At 33.4% G+C, this 19,321-nt stretch overlaps 1 protein-coding gene across 2 annotated transcripts in view; it reads left to right on the top strand.

The window, feature by feature from the left end:
* Nucleotides 1–19,321, top strand: part of LOC145266505 (uncharacterized) — a 94,925-nt gene that overhangs the window by 48,490 nt on the left and 27,114 nt on the right. For both annotated transcript variants that reach the window (XM_080122237.1, XM_080122238.1), the window contains exon 15: nucleotides 11,240–13,801. In XM_080122237.1, coding sequence (XP_079978363.1) covers nucleotides 11,240–13,801 — 2,562 coding nt within the window. The remainder of the gene's footprint in view (nucleotides 1–11,239; nucleotides 13,802–19,321) is intronic.

The raw sequence follows: 19,321 nt of genomic DNA, 5'->3' as shown, positions 1-19,321 counted from the left end.
ATTTTATCTGTACAAAATTTCAAATGGAACCATTTATTTGGAGTAGAATGCTTTCATTCAGTCATCTATAACCGACTGGTGAATTTTCAGGTGATGAGAACAGTAGTTCAAAAAATGTAAATTGTCAACCCTCATCTAAAAAATTTTGAAACCTAGAAATTACTATTATGACCTAATACTGACACTTGTCCATATTTTATCATTCTTTTAAATGTGTTAAATTTTAAAACATACTTTTTAAACTATAAAAAAAATCAAGGTTTTTTATATTTAAGAAACATTAAAAATTATAACTTGATTTGAGCTCATTAGTTGTTTCACTAGAGTTGTTTCCCTTGAGTTGTTTTTTTTTTTCTTCTGCCATATTTTGTCTTTATTTTATATCTGCATTTTACATGATCTCTAAGTATCTATTTACTTGCCTTTCCATGAGGACAGCCTCCAGCTTTTAATGTAGGGAAAATTCAACTCTCATAAAAACATATTTTTGCCATGATAAAGAAAATCCCTCAGTCTAGAAGGATTCAATGATTCTTTCTTCATCGGCTGAGAATAGAGCAGATACTACTGTTTGTTCTCAATCCCAAAACTTCATTTTCTTGTACTTGTTACTTTTCAATGTGAAAAGTTGATCAGTTAACTTCAGTTTTGACTGAATTTAACCATTTTGCAAGATTATTTATCAACATGGATGAATGATTTAGCAATTCAAGTGGCAAGTTCAGTCATGTACGTTATGCAATGAAAAATATATATCAGTTCATAAGCCATAGAACACACATACACACTCGTTAGTTTAATCATAATTTAAAATTATATAATAAAGTTTGAATTTTCTTTTACAAATTATAAACTGCAAAACTAAAAATTAAATTTAAATTTTTAATTTCATCTAAGTATTCACTGAATGTAATGCTTACATGTAATTCTCATTTCTTGTTAAACAATTTTCAGGAAAAGTTAATCTCTTATTTTAATCATATGATTTGAATATATAATAATTTACAGTTCTCATCTTGAGAGTTAGTTTCTGAACATTTTGGTTGATGTAACCTCCGACCATTTTCAGGTGTATCTTGTCAAACTCTGGAATCTGCATAAAATTTCAATCATGTAGATTCTCAAGTTCAGCAAAATGCACCTGAAGAAGGTCAGAGGTTACATCAGCCGAAACATTGTGATAACACTCAAGATAAGAACAGTCATCTGAACAATTCAAGTAATACGAATTATTAATCCTCATCTATAAAATTCAGAAACTTATTTTTTTTTTTTAATATATATATACACTTAACAATTGAACCAGGGTAGATATGGTAGTGAGGTCTCAATAAAAATGTGTGGCATCACCATATATTTGCCATCACGTCCAGGTCAACTCTTTCAGAGTTATATCTATGGGTTGAATAAAATTTATCCTGTGTCTACCGTGAAACTGCATCGAAAGAGGAGGCCCAAGTTGGAGGTTAATGTAATCGTCACCCCTTTCATTACCATTGCTCAAAGTTAGCAGCTCTGATCCTGAGTGGTTGTATTTGTTAAGGTCAAATCTTCGACTATAAAATCCACTCTGTAATCTAGTGGGAAATGTTCATGATAGATGCTTGACTGAGCTCCAATCTTTTAACTCCGCCCCTCCTTAAAACATTCACAGAACTTATTTGGTTACAACCACTGTAAAGACCATTATTTTTTTCTCTTTTAACAAAGTTTCCTTCTTAGAACATTCTATCTATGAAACAAGATACCTCTATGCTGCTTCCTAACCAACTACAGCTTCATTGTGAAGAAAATACTGGCTGAGCTGTCCTCTTAGATGATCAGGTTTTCTTAATATTCTGCCGATCCCACCCATTTTTTTTACGCTCCTCTGTGGAGGCGATCATTATCCAACTGTCAATCATCTCTTCAACCCTTAACCTTGATTTGTGTCAAGATGACCCATTAGTAAAAAAAAAAAAAAAAAGTTGTAACTCAAATAGAATTTATAATATACAGACTATTTGTTTATAAAATAAATTCATCTTGAAATATTTGAAGATTAAGAATTCATCCAAATAATGGAATTTGGCGTTAAATAATCAGAAAAGGATTGAAAAAAAAAAAATAAAAAACGCTAAAGCAAACAACATAAATATTTGAAGAATAAAGTTTTAGAAATTTTTTAAAGCCAAATGCTTTTTTAAAAATTATTTATTCTAAAAACTTGAGCTTTCAACGTAAAATATTCTGAAAAAGTATAGGCGTTTATTTGTTATTTTAATCCTTATGAAAGGCATATTGCCTCTTGGAGATAGTAATTCATTCGATGAAATTAGCAGTTATGGTTTGAATGTCAGAATGTAACACATTGAATGTGTTTGCGTGTTTTGATATGAAAATATTTTGAAGTTTTTAAGAAACTGAGTCATAATTTTTTACTAAAATGGCCGAATTTATCATTAAATGAACCACAAAACAAAACACCATGATCAACCAACGTCTAATTAGTCCTCGCGCGAAAGAGCAGGACACAAAATGTTTTAAATAATAATAGAATAACAATAACAAAGATTTTCACTGGCGAGGACTACTATTGACCATAACATAAGTCCTTTTGAAATTTTCATCTCTATTTTTCTCATTAATGTACTGAATATTTGTTAATAAAACCTATATGAAATATGTTCCTTATTAAATTTTAAAGATTTTCTATTCTGAAAGAAATCTAAAAAAATTTAATCTAAAAAGGTTATTTTGAAGTTTTTGTTAAAAAATTCAGATTTTCTCATTATTCAGACCTGTATTACAAAGAGAGGGTTGCAAAAAATGAGTTGTGGTGTAAGGAGAAATACAAACTTAAATAGAAAGAGTTTTAAAATATAATCTAAAAAGATAAGATAGAAGTTAAAAAAGTATTTCATCCAAGGCATGGAAATTGTTAAACAAAATGTTTTTACTATAGGCTTTAAAAATAAGGATACATGATTCAATTTGAAATTTATTTATCTTCAAGTGCATTTTTATAAATTTTACAAAGTAAGGTATAAAAATTTAATTTAAATTGAATCAAAAAATTACCTTGGATTTATTTTATGTAATGTACATTTTGTTGCAATTTAAAAACATCTTTCATCTAGCAATTAATGATATAGATATAAAATTTTCAATTATTTTTTTTTTTTTTTAAGTGCAACAGAATGTACATTACATAAAATAAATCCAAGGTAATTTTTTGATTCAATTTAAATTAAATTTTTATACCTTACTTTGTAAAATTTATAAAAGTGCACTTGAAGATAAATAAATTTCAAATTGAATCTTGTACCTTTATTTTTAAAGCCTATAGTAAAAACATTTTGTTTAACAATTATCATGCCTTGGATAAAATGCTTTTCAAACTTGTAAGAAAATTATCAAGACTCAAAAGAAAAACTTGACAGAGCTGAAGTATTAAACTAAATCTAATGTTAAATAAAAAATAATGATTCTCTGCTTTAACTTTTATCATTTTACTAGCAAGGCTACTCGGCATTGTCCGGGAGTAAGAAAATAAGTTGCATCTTTCTCTTCCATGTTATTTTTTCTCTTCCGTGTTACTTTTTGAGCTCGCCTTTCCCTCATTTTCTCTTTTCCATCATCAATCTTTAGTTGAACATGGAAAGGAAAAGGATGACTTGGATATAGTGTAAGCAATCTCTTTAACATTTTCAAGAGTAAGAATGAAATAAGGATATCAAACACACTAATTGGATATTTGGTGGTCTCAGAAAATAAATACCTTTTTTCTCCATAATCTGCACAAGGTCATGCTGAATCAGAATGTAAGATTTCTAAGTATCTGTGGTAGTTTCTGAGTTTTGTTTTTTCCTTTACATATATATAATTATAAAATTTTTCAAATATTAATTATTTTTATACCTACAAACCCTAGTTTTTTATGTTTATGCAATCAACAGTGTAGGATGTGATAATTATTGCTGGTCAAGAGATTCAAGTCCAGTTACAAAGTCACCCATGGCTTTTTAGGCTAACATATTTCCTTTAGGCCATCAACAATTAACATGAATTGAAGGGAATTAAGTACTTCCGTACATGGAAAATCATACCTACATAAGTGGATGAAAAAAATAATTAAATGTGTAACTTACTATTTTGTGCTGAGTGTATTAGAGTATTTTAGAAGCAAGGTAAATCCGAACTTATTTTTAGGATATTCTTTAAGGAAATTTTCATAATCCGTTCCCTTTTTCAATCCTTTAATCAAGTGTAAATAGTTCATATATATTATATCGCAGTAAACTAAGTGCAAATGATTTGATTTTAATTGCATATCTTTGTTTATAACAACGTTCGAATCTTTAATATATGTATTAACAGAAAAACCTTTAAAATATTCACTTGGATAATTTTAACATAAAACGAAAAAGTAAAAACTCCTTCAGTCTTGAGACTATGGATACCCGCCATAAGGGTGCTTGTGCATGAAACTTTTGTGGCAAGAGGTGTGCAATCTCCAACCACACTTCTCCTGTTCGGGATGAGTGGAAACAAATGCTAAGATAAGAGAAGAGCACATATTGTGTCTAGAATTCCTAAATAGTCACCCATCTCATACTAAGCAGGTCAACATTGCTTAACTTCAGTGATCTGACAAGAACCGGTGTGTCAACGCGATTATGCCGTATGTTAACAAATGCTATATATGTTGTAAATATATAATCGTATGAGAACACAGTTGGTTACGATTAATGTTAAGTTAGACAATAAATGTAATGGATATTACTGATGACTTAGTGGATCGCATTGACATGAATGTTGCTCTAGTTTTTGTTTTTAGTGGTCAAAATGATTTACAAATAAAGGAAGCTGACCAATTTTGTTTAAACTCATGATTTGGGATTCATTTTTTTTCCACCATTAAGTAGAAAATACATGAAAAAAATTTACCAATCACGTCATATTTTCCCAACTATACTGAAAAATAGTCATAATCCTATTTAATTATGATTAATGCAGATGGTTATGCTCTTTCAGATTAGTTCACTAAAGTTAAGTGATGTCAAGCCTGGTCAATACTTAGATGAGTTGACCACTTAGGAATATCTAGGTCCTGTAAGCAAATATTGCATGTCTATAAATAATTACAGGTCTTCATAGGAAATATTCTGTTACGAGGAATAATTCAGGCTATTTGTTCTTTTTAGGATGATTAAATCAGAGATAAGCATTCATAAATTTTTCTAGCTAAAAAAAGTGGACTCTTCCTACTGCTATGGCTATTTCTTCAATATTTCCAATGGAAGAATAAGACCTGATAGATACATTTTGGTCAAGATATAATCTCGCCATCATCTGTACTTTTTTTAAAAATAGAAATCACAATGATATTAAAATTTAATCAAAACTTATTTAACAAAGAGTATTTTTGAGATTTATAACAAACTCCTATTTTTTCTTTCTCTTGACTGTTATATTCACATATGTACTTTGTATTTTTCATGTCAGATATAAAAAAAAATTCATAATTCCATTATGCAAAATAACTTTAAAATAAATTAGAAACCAAAATGATATTTAAATTTAATCAAAATTTAGTCAAATATTTTTTTGAGAATTATGACAAACCCATGTTTTTCTTTCTCTTAATGTTTCGGTCAATATAACCTCTAACCTTGTTCATGGGTATCTTATCAAACTGTCAAACTTGGGATATGCATGGAATTTCAAATGGAAACCCTTTTTAATCCACAGGAGTAGCATATTCTCGTTCTATCAGCCATTATTGGTTAGAAGTTTTTATTAATTTGCAATTGTAGTTAGTCTTACCCACACTTAGAGTTAAACCTTCAACCTCCAGAAGAAACTGAATTTTACCAAATACTTCATTCATTGCACCACGGGACAATTCCAGGATGTATTTTTGTTTTTAAATGTAAATCTTAATACTTATCACTATTTATTACTACAGATTACTAATATATATGAATGAATTATAATTATTGGTTCACATATTCTATTAAATTCCATACTTGGTTTGCTTAGTAGGTGATTGCCACTCAGCATATGCACCGCTTCTCAAATAAACAAATATGTATATTTCACATACATGGCTGATTGAACAAGAGCAGACAACCCCTGTGGATTTAGTGAAGGGTTCGATTTAAAATTCTGTGCAGATTCCACAGTTCAACAAGATACATCTAAAGAAGGTTAGAGGTTACATCATTTGAAACATTGTGTGAATAACACTTAAGATAAGAACAGTTGAAGAATCCAAATAATATGAATGATCATCTAGAAAATTCCAAAACCAATTTTTTTTTTTTATTCTACATTGATTTTTTTTTTTTTTTTATCCAATCCTCATTGTGGGTGATACTAAGAATACAATTACAAATTACTTGAGATTTCTGCCTGATCTGACAAAATATGTGCAAGCTTTCCCCATGAATTAAATAAAAGGTTGCATTCAAAATTCCGTACAGATAACCTTGTTTGATGTTAATATTACTGAATTCAACAAGATGCACCTGAAGGTGGGAGGTTGAAACCTGAAAAAAAAAAAACATTCAAGATGTAAACAGTAATCTAACTAAAACAAATTATTGATCCACATCTCAAAAATTTTGAAACAAAAAATATTTAACTTTGTTAAAAGTAAAATTTTTCTCTGGTTAAAAAAACTTTCATATTGACAAATGGTGGTGCCAGATTTAAGAAAAAAGGAAATAGTACAGGAACGGAATACATTTTTATTGCCATGAAAACTTCAGCTTGTATTTTCATGACAACTTGTCTTTTCATATTAATTTAGATCTGAATTCAAATTGTGCAAATACTTTCAGTTTTTATCCAGAATGCTCCCTATATTAAAAAAATCAATAAGAAAATCCTATAATGCACATAACCGTGATAAAACAAAAATGTCATGTTTCAAAAATCATGTAAATTACTCGAGTAGTTTTTATTTTTATTAAAAATGTCATTTTTAAGCAATTAATGGGAATTCATAGGCATTACATCATAAATCTAGCAAGTTTTAATTATTGTTAAGCTATCTCTCTTATTGAAGATTTTTCCAAAATGGCAGGAGAGACAGTCTCTGTTGATACTCTTAAAATTTGATTTTCTCATTTAAAAATAAACTACTTGATCAATTTATGTAATTTTTGGAATGATATATTTCGATATGTACATCACAAAAGTTTTTTTTTTTTAATTTTATTTTTTTAATATAGAGATAATTCTGGGCAAGAACCCTATTTTTCTCTATCATATGTCATGTTTAATTATCTCCTTTGCAAGAATCAATTATAAAGAGGGCTATGGCAACAGCATATTCTTTCCATTGTTTTGACTCTTGAGTGTGTATCCGTTGATATCTTATATGCTTTTATATAGAGTGATGTGATTCTCGGTTAACTGTGTCTGTGTTGGATATATACTTGAGTCAAAACAATGCAAAGAATATGCTGTTGTCATAGCCCTAATTATAAGTTATCTCTATTATAACTCTTCACTGCCAGAAATAGAAAAAGATTGTTCTCTTCTTTTCATATTGAGAATAGCATATCACTCAGAAGATAAAAACACAAAAGCATGAATTGAACAGCACGTGTATTCTTAGTTCTACATTATATATTATTACTATATAGGTTTCATATTAAATACATGTATAGTTTATCTAAGAAATTATATGAATGAAAATGGCTATTCCATTTGAATATTTTTATGCTTGCTTCAATCTTTGTGAACCGGCATTATTCAAGAGTAACAAATACAAAGAACCCCAAAATAGCAGGTGAAATGCCTTTCTTTTTTTCTTTTTTTTTTTTCTTTTTTTTTTTTTAAGACTTGGTAGGCAATTACCTAGAGATGGTGTTTTGCTATAAACAATGATGATAGAAATCAGGAAGGGCATCCAGCCTATAAAAATTTTGCCTTCAAGAAATAACCCAATATTGGATTTTCTAAGCAATGCAACTTATGGATTCGAAAGAGATAGGAAGTCAAGTTGTAAAAGTTGTCCAACACATGTCATCATGTGAAACAGACGTTAAATCAAATACAATAAGAATAACATATACTCTCATTTCGTAAATTTGTGTTTTTCATCCTTCTTGTTTGATAAATCAGTGATGCTGTCTCATGTGTAGGTGAAAACGTAAAAACTTAAAATATCCCAGTGCAAAACTACACGTATAATAAAATTAATAGTAATGTATGGCTATCGAATTGGTAATAACTTGTGTGCCATATTAGCCTTGGATGGGCTATACTAGCTTCTTCTAAAGGAGGAACCTAATAGGGAATATGAAATTCACAAACGGGACCCCAGTCGCATGTATATTCGTCATAAGAAAATGGCGTACAGTGTCTAGCATTCCCAAATAGTTACCCCTCTTTTACTGGCCAGGCTTCACATTGCTTAACTTAGGTGATCTAATGAGAACTAATGTTTCAATGCGATTATGTATCTTTCCTTGAATCACTTCCCTTTGGAATTACCTCCCTACTCTCAGATTCACTAACTGTATCAACATGCAGAAATTTAAATGTAATGTGGACAAACATCTTTCTGTAAAACTCCCCACTTATGATCCCCACTCTTCATAAATCTTGGTCCTTAATTCACAGTAGCCCTTATATCTCTGTGGCAATGTTTTGTTTGGGATTAAGAACAATGCATGGATTCATACTTTGACAGGCTGTGATGACATGGGAAGGTCTGTTCTTAGAGATCGTTTGTAATTTTTTTCTTGTAATATATTTGTAAAAAATAATGCATAATACACATGCATTTAGTAAAAATAGGTTACATGAACCGTAAATCTATTACTAATTGGGATTTGGTATCTGTCTGGAGCCGCAATTCTACTATTACTTCTATTAATTGTACTATGGTACTATCTTTCAATATTCAGTTCAGTTGACTCTAACATTTCAGACTTTCAATATATAATTCAATGGTTGAGTGTAGTATCTGTTCTGTTGTCATCCCAAACATTACTTCCTCCTTTAAAGGCATCATGGGCATGGTTTTGGTATTCACCCTGGGTCAGTTGGGCTGGCTCTTTCCAACAAGTTCACAAAGTCACAAACCCTGGCTGATCAGGCACAGCAATTCAAAGCTTCTTCCATTTGAGCAACAACCCCCATAAAGGTTAGCAACCTGTTTCACTGTTGTGGGCCAGATTTTGGAGTTGACCAGTGCGACGTGATGTTTCTTCCAGTCTGGTGATGGAGCTGGATCGAAGTTACTTTGGTGTCATAGAAGGGCGTGGCTGAACCAGCAAAGGTATCTGGTAAGGGGAGATATTTTGAGAGACTGGATCCTGCAGAGAGTGTGAATTGTGCTGTTGAGGACAAACGTTTGTCATGATGGCATTTTGGCAGAGTGGCAGAAATGTGACCAGAGGAAGCCTTTATTTGCTAGTAAACCATAGAGCAAATTGGAAATTTTAATTCAACTTTTTTTTTTTTTTTTTTTTTTTTAGAAATCAGGGATGTAACTTGATTAGCAGACCAACATCTCATTTCCGTTTTGGTAGCAATGATGTCATACAAATCATATTATATACAACAAATATTAGATACGATTTTGTTAAGAAAACTTTAAATCCTTGACTTGGTATCATTATCATTTAAGAGAATCTATTAACATCATAAGTCCCACACTATCTATCAAACTCTAGTCTCTGTCCCATCGCCGTAATGTTGCATCCCTGTGCTTGTTTTACAAAATTGTTCCAACAAACTTACTGGACTTACCCTAACCCTAACTCAACAAGCAGTCAAATCCCACCTCTTCACTGTAGATAGCCCATATTAAAATGCCTGAAAACTTTTTCCTCTAATAGCTTCTTTCCTTGAACTGTCTGTCTCTGGAATTCCTTCCCTGCTCCCAATTTCACTAACTGTACCAACATGCATAAATTTAAATGTAATGTAAACAAGTATCTTGCTGCACTCTTTATAAATTTGGCCCTTTAACTTATAGTAGCTCATTACATTTCCATGGCCATATACTTTGTTTGGAGTAACCCAAAGTTTAAAAAATCATAACTTTAAGGTTTTTGTCCAGAATACTTAGAGAAATATGTGCAGGACAGGAGATTGATTGATTTTGGTCACAGTGAAAGAATGGATGAGTTTTGAGTTAGATACATAACATTTGAAGTTAGAGGGTCAGTTCACAGAGAACAGCAAAAAAAGAAGTAATAAGAATGGACTTCAGAGGAAGAGGGATAAATAAAGACCTGACCAGAGATAGGTTAGTTTATAAGTTAATTTCTGAAAGTCAACATATAAAATAAACCAGATATGATTGGGGCCAGACACTGAACCTCAAGTGACAACAATGACTTATTCTAATTTAAAACTCCTAGACACATTTTGCTATATTAATAAAATTGCACGATTACTTCTTGTGTATCTGTTTCTTGTGTCAGCGTTACTTTGATAATTACAGTTTGAAATACTTTTTAGTATCAAGTTTAATCTAATAGATTTAAAACAAATTAATTTGCAATTTCAGCGGGATTTCTTTTTTTACAATAAGCATAATATACACATTTGAAAGTCAAACATGTGTCTGATGAAGAGATATTTCCCGAAATATTACAATACAACTCATCCTCTTAATAATACTAATACAAGCAAGAATACAGTACATGTAAAATATTTAATATATATCATTAAAAAAGGTGAATCTGCACAGCTTATTTCACCAATGTATTTTAATTTGCTTCAGTTTGTGTCTATCCATTACATTGCCTTTAAATTTTAATCTCCTTTATGTACACTAAACAATGCTTCAAGTAAACTACATTGTCGTTTTCTTTTATTTACTATTCATTAAAATAAAAATTGTAATAGCATCAACTACAACAAAATTTCTAGAAATCTTATTTCAAGCTTAATATTCACTTTTTCTCATTTTCATATAAGGCTGATACTACATAGCCAGTTCTCCCTCCCTGCATCTGTCACATAATTAGTACTCCTTTCTTTATCAACTTTCTTACTGATTTAATTCCTCTGGGTCTAAAATAAGTAATTATGTGTTTTTCAAGTGAAACAAAATTACAAATACTCCCAGGCATTACCGGATAGGTACATTTTACAGCTAATTTTCTTTAAGTTCTGATGCATTTATATCTTGAGGTTTTTGTTTGTTTTGCGTCCTACCCGTTTGCTAAATAAGTTGTGCTTGTCATCGGTGCTGTCTCACTGAGCCTACTTAATTTACTTGCAGGTACCTCAGCAGTGAACGACTGTGGCACTGCTCTCCATCGCAAGAGCCATTCTCTCCCGGTCTTGCATCCTTCCAAGTCTTCAGTAGTCACTGGCAGTTGCAATGTGTTGAAAGCCACTTCACTGCTTGAGAAGCGAGAGAAGGTCTCCTTTGGCATCGGCAGTTACTCAAAGGGTGGAGACACTGTGAAATCGGCCTCCAATACGAACCCTAAGTGCGCAGAAGCTAAGCCAAGGATTGTTATGCAGATAAAAAACGGCATTGTGACTACAATTGAAAAGCCGGCAACTGCTGGGAAGCTCTCTGACAAGAGTGATGAGCGCCTATCAAAGCTGGTACCCTACACAGGTGATTCTGAATCGGACCAGGAGAATAAGTCTGCGTCCAGTAGTTCACCGCAACCAACTTTTCCAAAAAGCAAGTCTTTTGAAAATCACCGCTCTTCTTCATCGTCTTCTAGTGGTAGTAGTAATAGGTCTTCAGACTCTGGTGGTGCCGGTGATACCAAAGTTGTCTTTGACCAAAGCCTCAATGCCACCACATCGGTTCCAGGAAATGTAAACCTGCTTGAGACATCCACTAGGGAGCGGAATAATCTCCGGGATTCACGTTCAATGGACCGTTTCCTCCCTTCTTCCTCCTCCTCTTCATCATCATCATCATCATCATCACCACCCCCTTCCCAACCATCACATTCTAAGGACTTAACACTAAAACTTCATACTAATCGTCATGGTTGCAGCAGTCCCATGAAACGTTTCTTGAGTGAGACCAATGGTAGTAATGGCTGCACAGCTGCTACTCTGAATTCTCCAAGCTCCCCTCTTGCCTCAACTAACCCTAACCCTCTCGCCCCAGGGTCTATCCTTACTTGTGATACAACTTCGGCAACAAAGTTGAAAGTCAACTCTACCACATCGTGGCTCGTCCATTCTCAGGAATCTGCTGTGAGTCCATCCTTGGCTTCACTTTCTAGTTCTTGTGCAAGTATTAATTCAACCACAGAATGGCACGTTACTGACAAGGGTGACATCCCTCAATACCCTAAACTGCCTGAAAGGCAGCATTCAGGGTGGACAGTGTGCAGTAAGGAGGAAACAAATGGTAATCAGGATGTGCCAACTGAGAATGAAGATGTTGCAAGTTCTTCTCTCCCTTGCAGTGCTTCCCCTGAACCAGGAGATATTGGCCCTACTCCTCTCAACAGGGTACCCCAAGTGGTAACAACTACTAACACCCTTACACCTGCTGTTTCTTCCGCTATATCATCAACAACAGCTTCTATACTTCCAGGGAATAGTCCAAGACAGTCTTTGGACTTGTTAAGTATAGAATCTCAGATATCTGTTGTCTCGTCAAAGGAAGAACTACCAAACGATACTCAGAAAGCAATATCTGAACCAAACAGTGTCGGCTCTTCACCATCAACTTTAAATACTTCAGAAGCTTGTTCCAAAACAATAACCTCCATATCGCATCCACATAATGCTTCTCATGTTGACACATCTTCCGGTCGTCTAAATGACAATACCATCTCGCACGTACTATCAACGCCACCACCTGTGAACTCTGAGACCTCTTCTAGCAGACACTCTCATAAAAAACACAAAAAACACAAGCGAAAACGGCATAAGGATGGCAGCCGGCACTCACGCCATGACATAGAAAATGAGAGCTTTGATACCGAACTAATACGCAGAAAAAAACACAAAAAACACAAGCATAAAAAAGAAAGTTCAACCTCCGATGAGCGGCGGCGAGAGTTAGACGATGGCCTTTCTTCGGCAAAACGACGGCATCGATCTGGCCATGTTCAGGACGACAGTGCTGAGTACGAGTGGGTAGAGCGGACAAAAGAACATTTCCGACCCCTTGATATGTCAATAATCTCTCCCACTTTGCCTTCAACTGAAGTTCCGAATGATTCATTAACTGAACCACGCTCGGTCGAAGGCCCAGTTGAACCTCCTGTTGAGCAACTTAATACCAAAAACGCAGATAGGCATTTATCGTCCAATACCTCTGAACATTCTTCTATGTCAGTTGAAAGTAATTGTAAAAGTTCAAACAAACTTCCTGTCCAAAGTGTTGTGGACAGTAACGGTAAATCCCCTTACAGCCCCTCAAAAAGACCTAACGCTAAACTAATTGACTGCCAGTCGAAATCATCTGTATATAGCCCCAAAGAACTGAAACCTGATTGCACCTCATCAGAACAGCACACTAAATCTTTAACTGTTACCCCATTGGAGATTCCGAGCCAATCTCATCCTTCAAATGCAGCATCTACATCTCGCACAACATCTTTTACTGTGAATTCTACTCCTGTGTTCTCTTCGCAAAAGAATCGTCTTTCGGCGCCTGCAGTCGATGATAAAATATCTCGTGTGGCGGACAAGTCTGAACTGCTTAGCAGTAAGCACAGTGATTTGTCGTACTCTTCTTCCTCAGATCGGACGATGGCATCAAATCCTTCAAATGGGCAGCACAAACTACTTTCAAAGTCTGAAAAGCCTCGATCACATTACAGTGGTGAAGTCAGTCGACACTTCAAGCCTAATGGTAAGTGGTGACTCTCATGGCAGTGCTGTAGCCGTATTTGTGTACCTTGCTGGTGTATTTCACAGCAATTTATATTTGTATATGTATTTATGATTATATACATGCTTTATTTTTAGTTGCAAGTGAGATGAGGGATGGTATTTGATGAAAACTTGTTTGATACTGAATAATAGTAGAGATTGCATAAAAAATGCATCGAATCATGGTATTGCGATTAACCCTAACCTGACTCCAGTTAAAAAATAAAACAAAACTATACATAGATGATCCTTATCAAATCACAACTTTCCAAGTCTATTTGTTTGGCTGTCATAGACAGACTTAACACATGAAATAGATTAAAACTGTAATCAAGGTTTTGGCATCCAGGAGTATTAGAAAGAATTGGAGTCTGACTCCTAAAGGGTACTTGTGTGATACTATTGAGCCCTTCAAAAAAAAAGAGACAAAAATATAACAAAAAAAGAGGAAATAAGTTTATTAACAAGCAAAAGTTGTTCATCAAGAAACACAAAAGAAAGCTAAAATAGGATTGTTAATCAAGATGTGGCAGTAATGAGAACAGAAGTTCCGAATAATACATTTTAGAGTTTTAATAGGGGCAATTAGTTTTGCAACAGTTAGGGACAGTTTACAGACTGACTACCCTGAGTTTACTATGGTTGAGGACAGTTTTGAGTTGAAGAGAATTTCAAGTTATACACAGTTGAAGTAAAAATGAATCGAGATGAGCTGATAGAGGCCTCGAGAGATTATGTAGATGTGGACCTTAGCGTTCAGAGGACCGATGGTGTCAAGCACGTGTAGAATGCAGCTGATAATTGCAAAAGGTGTTAGAGTTTGAGTTTTGTATATTATTCTTTATATTTGTGAACTTGTGTGTGCCCCCTCAACAGCTGGTAATGAGACGACAACACAACCAAAAGGGAAGGTGGAAAAGAAGACTGTGGAAACAACGTTGGGGTTGGTGTAGGTTGTCAAGCAGGATAACACGTGATCGTATCACACAAGTTAAACGTAATTCATAAGCATTCGATTAGATTTGAGGCACTCCAAAATAAGCAGAAGACAAAAAGATGCATTTTTGTTTTAACAGTTATATTAGGTGCTTTAAATAAGTTTCCAGACTTTTTTTGTACAGGCATTTAAAATTGTTGGTTCTTGAAAATTCAGTATGTTATTTCTATACATTTTATGAAGTGACTGACCAATTTTTATGATTTCAAGTTTAAATGAACAGTTACAACAGAAATTGGAATACACCCTACTAAAGCCCGATTGTTACAGCTGGTGAATTTCAAAAATACAATCTGGATGTGAGGACACTTTAGAAGAACGACGTGCAATAAAATTCTGTTCTGAACTTGGAAAAAATATCACAGAAACATATGGAATGCTTCAGAATGCTTTTGCATTAAGTGACATAAGAGATTCAAGGAAGGCAGAGGATCTGTGAGGGATGATGATAGGTGTGGAAGGCATAAGGAAGTCAGAACACCAGAGTTGATTGGTCAAATAAAGAATTTTATGATAAGGACTGTCATATGTCTATGGAGACAATAACTGCACAGTTTGATGTCAGTGTGGGAACTGTACACACAATTATTCAGAAGAAACTGAAGATGCAGATTTGCACAAACTTTGTCCTGTGTTCAGAGAAGATTAGAAACTCTGTCCTTGTCACAGACTATTTGGCCAAGATGAGCATCAAGACAGTTCCTCACCTTCCCTATAATCAAGACCTTGCTCTCTGTGGCTTTTGGTTATTCCCCAAGCTCAAGGAAAACCTTAGAGGCTGTCGTTACGTGACAATTGAGAAAATGAAAGGGACTGTGGCCAGGATTATTGACACGCTCACACACGAGGACTTCCATGAGACCTTCCAGAAGTTGTTGGAACGGTACAAGTGCATTGCAGCTGGAGGAGATTACTTCAAAGAAAACAAGTTTCATGTGTGTCAAAAAGTGCCCATGTGAAAAAAGTCTGGAAGCTTACTGAAGGCACCTCGTGTGTATAAAGTGATTGGATGATTCCAATATTTTTCCTGATTCTTTTAAAATCCCTTAACATAATTGTAAACTTGTTTTTAATTATTTTCTTTTGTATTACCGTAAAAATCCATGTATTATATGCATATATTTTTGCAAACACTTCAAAATCAATAAATATTTATCATATTTTATCTTTAATACCAGCAAGAGAAAATTAAGTTTTAATCAAGATAAAATCACAAAAACTACAATTAAAGGAATTATTTTTGGCATCGGAAAATAAGCACTAATTTTCTCCAATACCAAAAAGTTCCGATTTTTTTTTTTTTTCTTTTAATTCTCGATTTCAATTTCAATTCTAATTAATTATCTTACATATATATAATCAACAGTCCTCTCGTGACGATGACCGGTTCTACGCATACGTCAGATGATGTCATGACCTGATTTACTTTAAATAGTTGAAAATTGATTAAATTTTATGTATGTCGCGTTAGGTCAATTGATTAGCGCATTGGTTCATTATCTAAACATTTTGGGTTCGAATCATGGTGTGAGGTGTCTTTTTTTTTCTTTTTTTTTTTTTTGATTTTTTTTTTAAATTTAAATATTGAACCCGTGTTATTTAAGCCATTTTTCACGTAACAATCGTTTTTCTGTTTTTTTTTACTTCGCTTATCCACCTCTGATCATACACCCCAAAACACCCGGGTACCCATCGATTTTTTAAATTTTAATATCAAAACAGGCTTATTTAAGCCATTTTTCACGTGTTCGTTTTGCTATTTTCATCGTCCGTTTGCCTTACGTTAGTTTTTTGTGTTTGTTTTTTTTTTTTTCGATGTTTTGACCCCCACCCCCTTCCGTGCGCGCACCTGTCAATTTAAACATCTTTCAATATATCATTCTGGCTGGCCGATTTTATTTTCAAACTTCACCTCAGGGCTTCCGGTTCGATCCTACGCCCCCCCCCCCCTCCCCCGGTTTCTTTTTTATTTAACACCACACACACCTACAAACACCCGGGTAACATCGGGTACCCCCGCTAGTCTATAAATATAAAAGCAAAAATGTATGTGTGTTCGCTTTTTCTGTGTGTCTACAAAAGGCTTTTTTCAGAGAAGCGGTCAGTTGGTTCACAACTTTTTAAAACTTTTTATATCACATATAAATCGTAATATCTCAGAGTTAACGAAGCTCGCCTGTCTATTTAATTTGCTCGACTTTGGGAAGATAAATATTCAACATTTGTCGCTCACCTCATGTGGGTTAGTTTTTTTCCTATAACATCTTGGGAAAATAAAAATTTAAAAAAAGCGTTCCCGCAGTAAATGAAATACTATCCCACAGTCAAACTTAACCTCATTAAGTCGCCCGGGCATAAAATACGCTAAAAGATATTTTAATTTATCCAGATTTCATATATTCTTATAGTCATGATTTCAAAAGTAAAAAAAAAAAAGTATTTGGGTGGCATCAGTTAATCCGAAACTGTAGCATTCAAAGTTGGTGATGTTACCACTGTACCACCCATATGAACTGTTTAAAAATAAACCAAGATGAATGTACTAAATTTTTAACAATTTTTTTTTTTTTCAATTTTGACCCATATTTGACCCCTTTAAAACTATTTTAACCAGCTTTAGACCCATGAAAGAACGTTCCATAAAAAATCCAATCATTTGAGACCCCTAGCACTGCTCTGCGACTTTTACTTTCAGAAGAGATATTGCTTGAAAATATGAAGACACAAACACACAGCATTTTATTTATATATATATATATATATATATATATATATATATATATATACACTAGCATGGAGACCCGATGTTGCCTGGGATTGAATGATGATCAACAAATGTTTCGCATTCCCATATTTTATTGTAATCGAAATCAGTGAAATCTCGCATTTTTTAAATCAAATGGATAGATTGCCAGCTCTAGTTGGACACCCATCACAATGCACCAGGAGGAAATTTCACGTGCTTCCCCGCAGTGACTTAGTCCACAATAAATTGTTGTAGTCTACATTGCATTCTCTACATTGCTCTGTGGAGAACCTACTGTTGATTTCATGAAATTATTTTTTATATAATGGCTTGAATTATAGTTTAAAATGGAAAAGTCAAGTATCATGATTCAACTGTGTTCTAAACAGAAACATTTATTTCGAACATGTTCCTATAATATCAAAGAACCTACTGTTGATTTAGATGTTGGGCCTTTTGTCTTGTGCAGTAATAAAACTTCTCATATGATGTCTTGTGATGTTTGGCTGTGTAAGTGTTAACTTCGCCTGTTGCTTCTTTCATTAGATTATTTCAATTATCGATACTTATCAAAGACATTCTGATACAAAACCTACCTATCTAAGGACACTACCAGATACATTTGTATGAAATTTGATAAAAATTGACCCAGTTGTTTTTGAGTCCACACACACACACAGTTCCTTTTATATAATAGAGAGGATATATACAAGCATGTTTTGTTTAGTAAACTTTGAAGATTTATAAGAAAAATTGTAACATGCAAAGTTTTATTAAAAAAAAACAAAAAAAAACTTTAAAATCACATATTTACTCATCCAAACGATTTCAGATTTTCAAAGTCTTTGGAAGTAAACGGTATTAGTTAATTTGAAGACCTCGTTGAAAATGTAGATCAAAGCATAAGAATATTCTTTAAATGATTTTTGCAGAAATAATTAATACTGAAAGTAAATTTTTTAAATATAATAAGAATATCCAAACACTGATTTATTTTAATTTTTAATCTCAAAGTGTTTATTTTGCTTAAACATTTTTACAGAAATAATTAATATTGAATGTAAAATATATTTTATTATATAGTAAAATAAATATTTTATATGAACATAAATGAATGTTAACTTAACATAGTTAAAAAAATATGAATTCTCCACGTATGATAAATGAAAGAACTGACCCACTAAATTATCGCCCCATTAGCCTCCTCCCGCTTTTCGCCAAAATATTTGAGTCCTTAGTTAATCAAGCCCTAGTCCAGCACCTAACAGCTGCTAAACTCCTGACTGACAAACAATATGGATTCAGGCAAGCCCGTTCAACAGCAGATATCTTAACTGTAGTTTCTGAACGTATATACCGTTCATTGGATAAAACAGGAGGGTAGAGCGGTGGCCCTCGATATATCTAAGGCTTTTGACAGGGTATGGCACGATGGTCTTCTAAGGAAAATTAGATCATATGGAATCACTGGAAGAATTCATAATGTAATTAAATCCTTCTTAAGTAATAGAAAAATCAAAGTTGTCCTCGACGGTCGTACATCCAAACAATACGACATAAATGCGGGAGTACCTCAGGGGTCTATCCTTGGACCTCTATTATTCCTGATATTCATAAACGACCTCCCTGATAAAATTGTTTCGGAGATGGGTATATTTGCCGATGACACCACTCTCTATAACAGATATGAGGGGAAAACAAATGAACACATATCCAAGGAAATGGCAGAAACACTAGAGGATGACGTCCAATCTGTA

Source organism: Euprymna scolopes, chromosome 41 (genome assembly GCF_053919585.1).
Source record: "Euprymna scolopes isolate OS-2025 chromosome 41, ASM5391958v1, whole genome shotgun sequence".
Classification (NCBI taxonomy): domain Eukaryota; kingdom Metazoa; phylum Mollusca; class Cephalopoda; order Sepiida; family Sepiolidae; genus Euprymna; species Euprymna scolopes.
The sequence above is the reverse complement of the archived record's forward strand: the minus strand, read 5'-3'. Positions and strand labels throughout refer to the sequence as shown.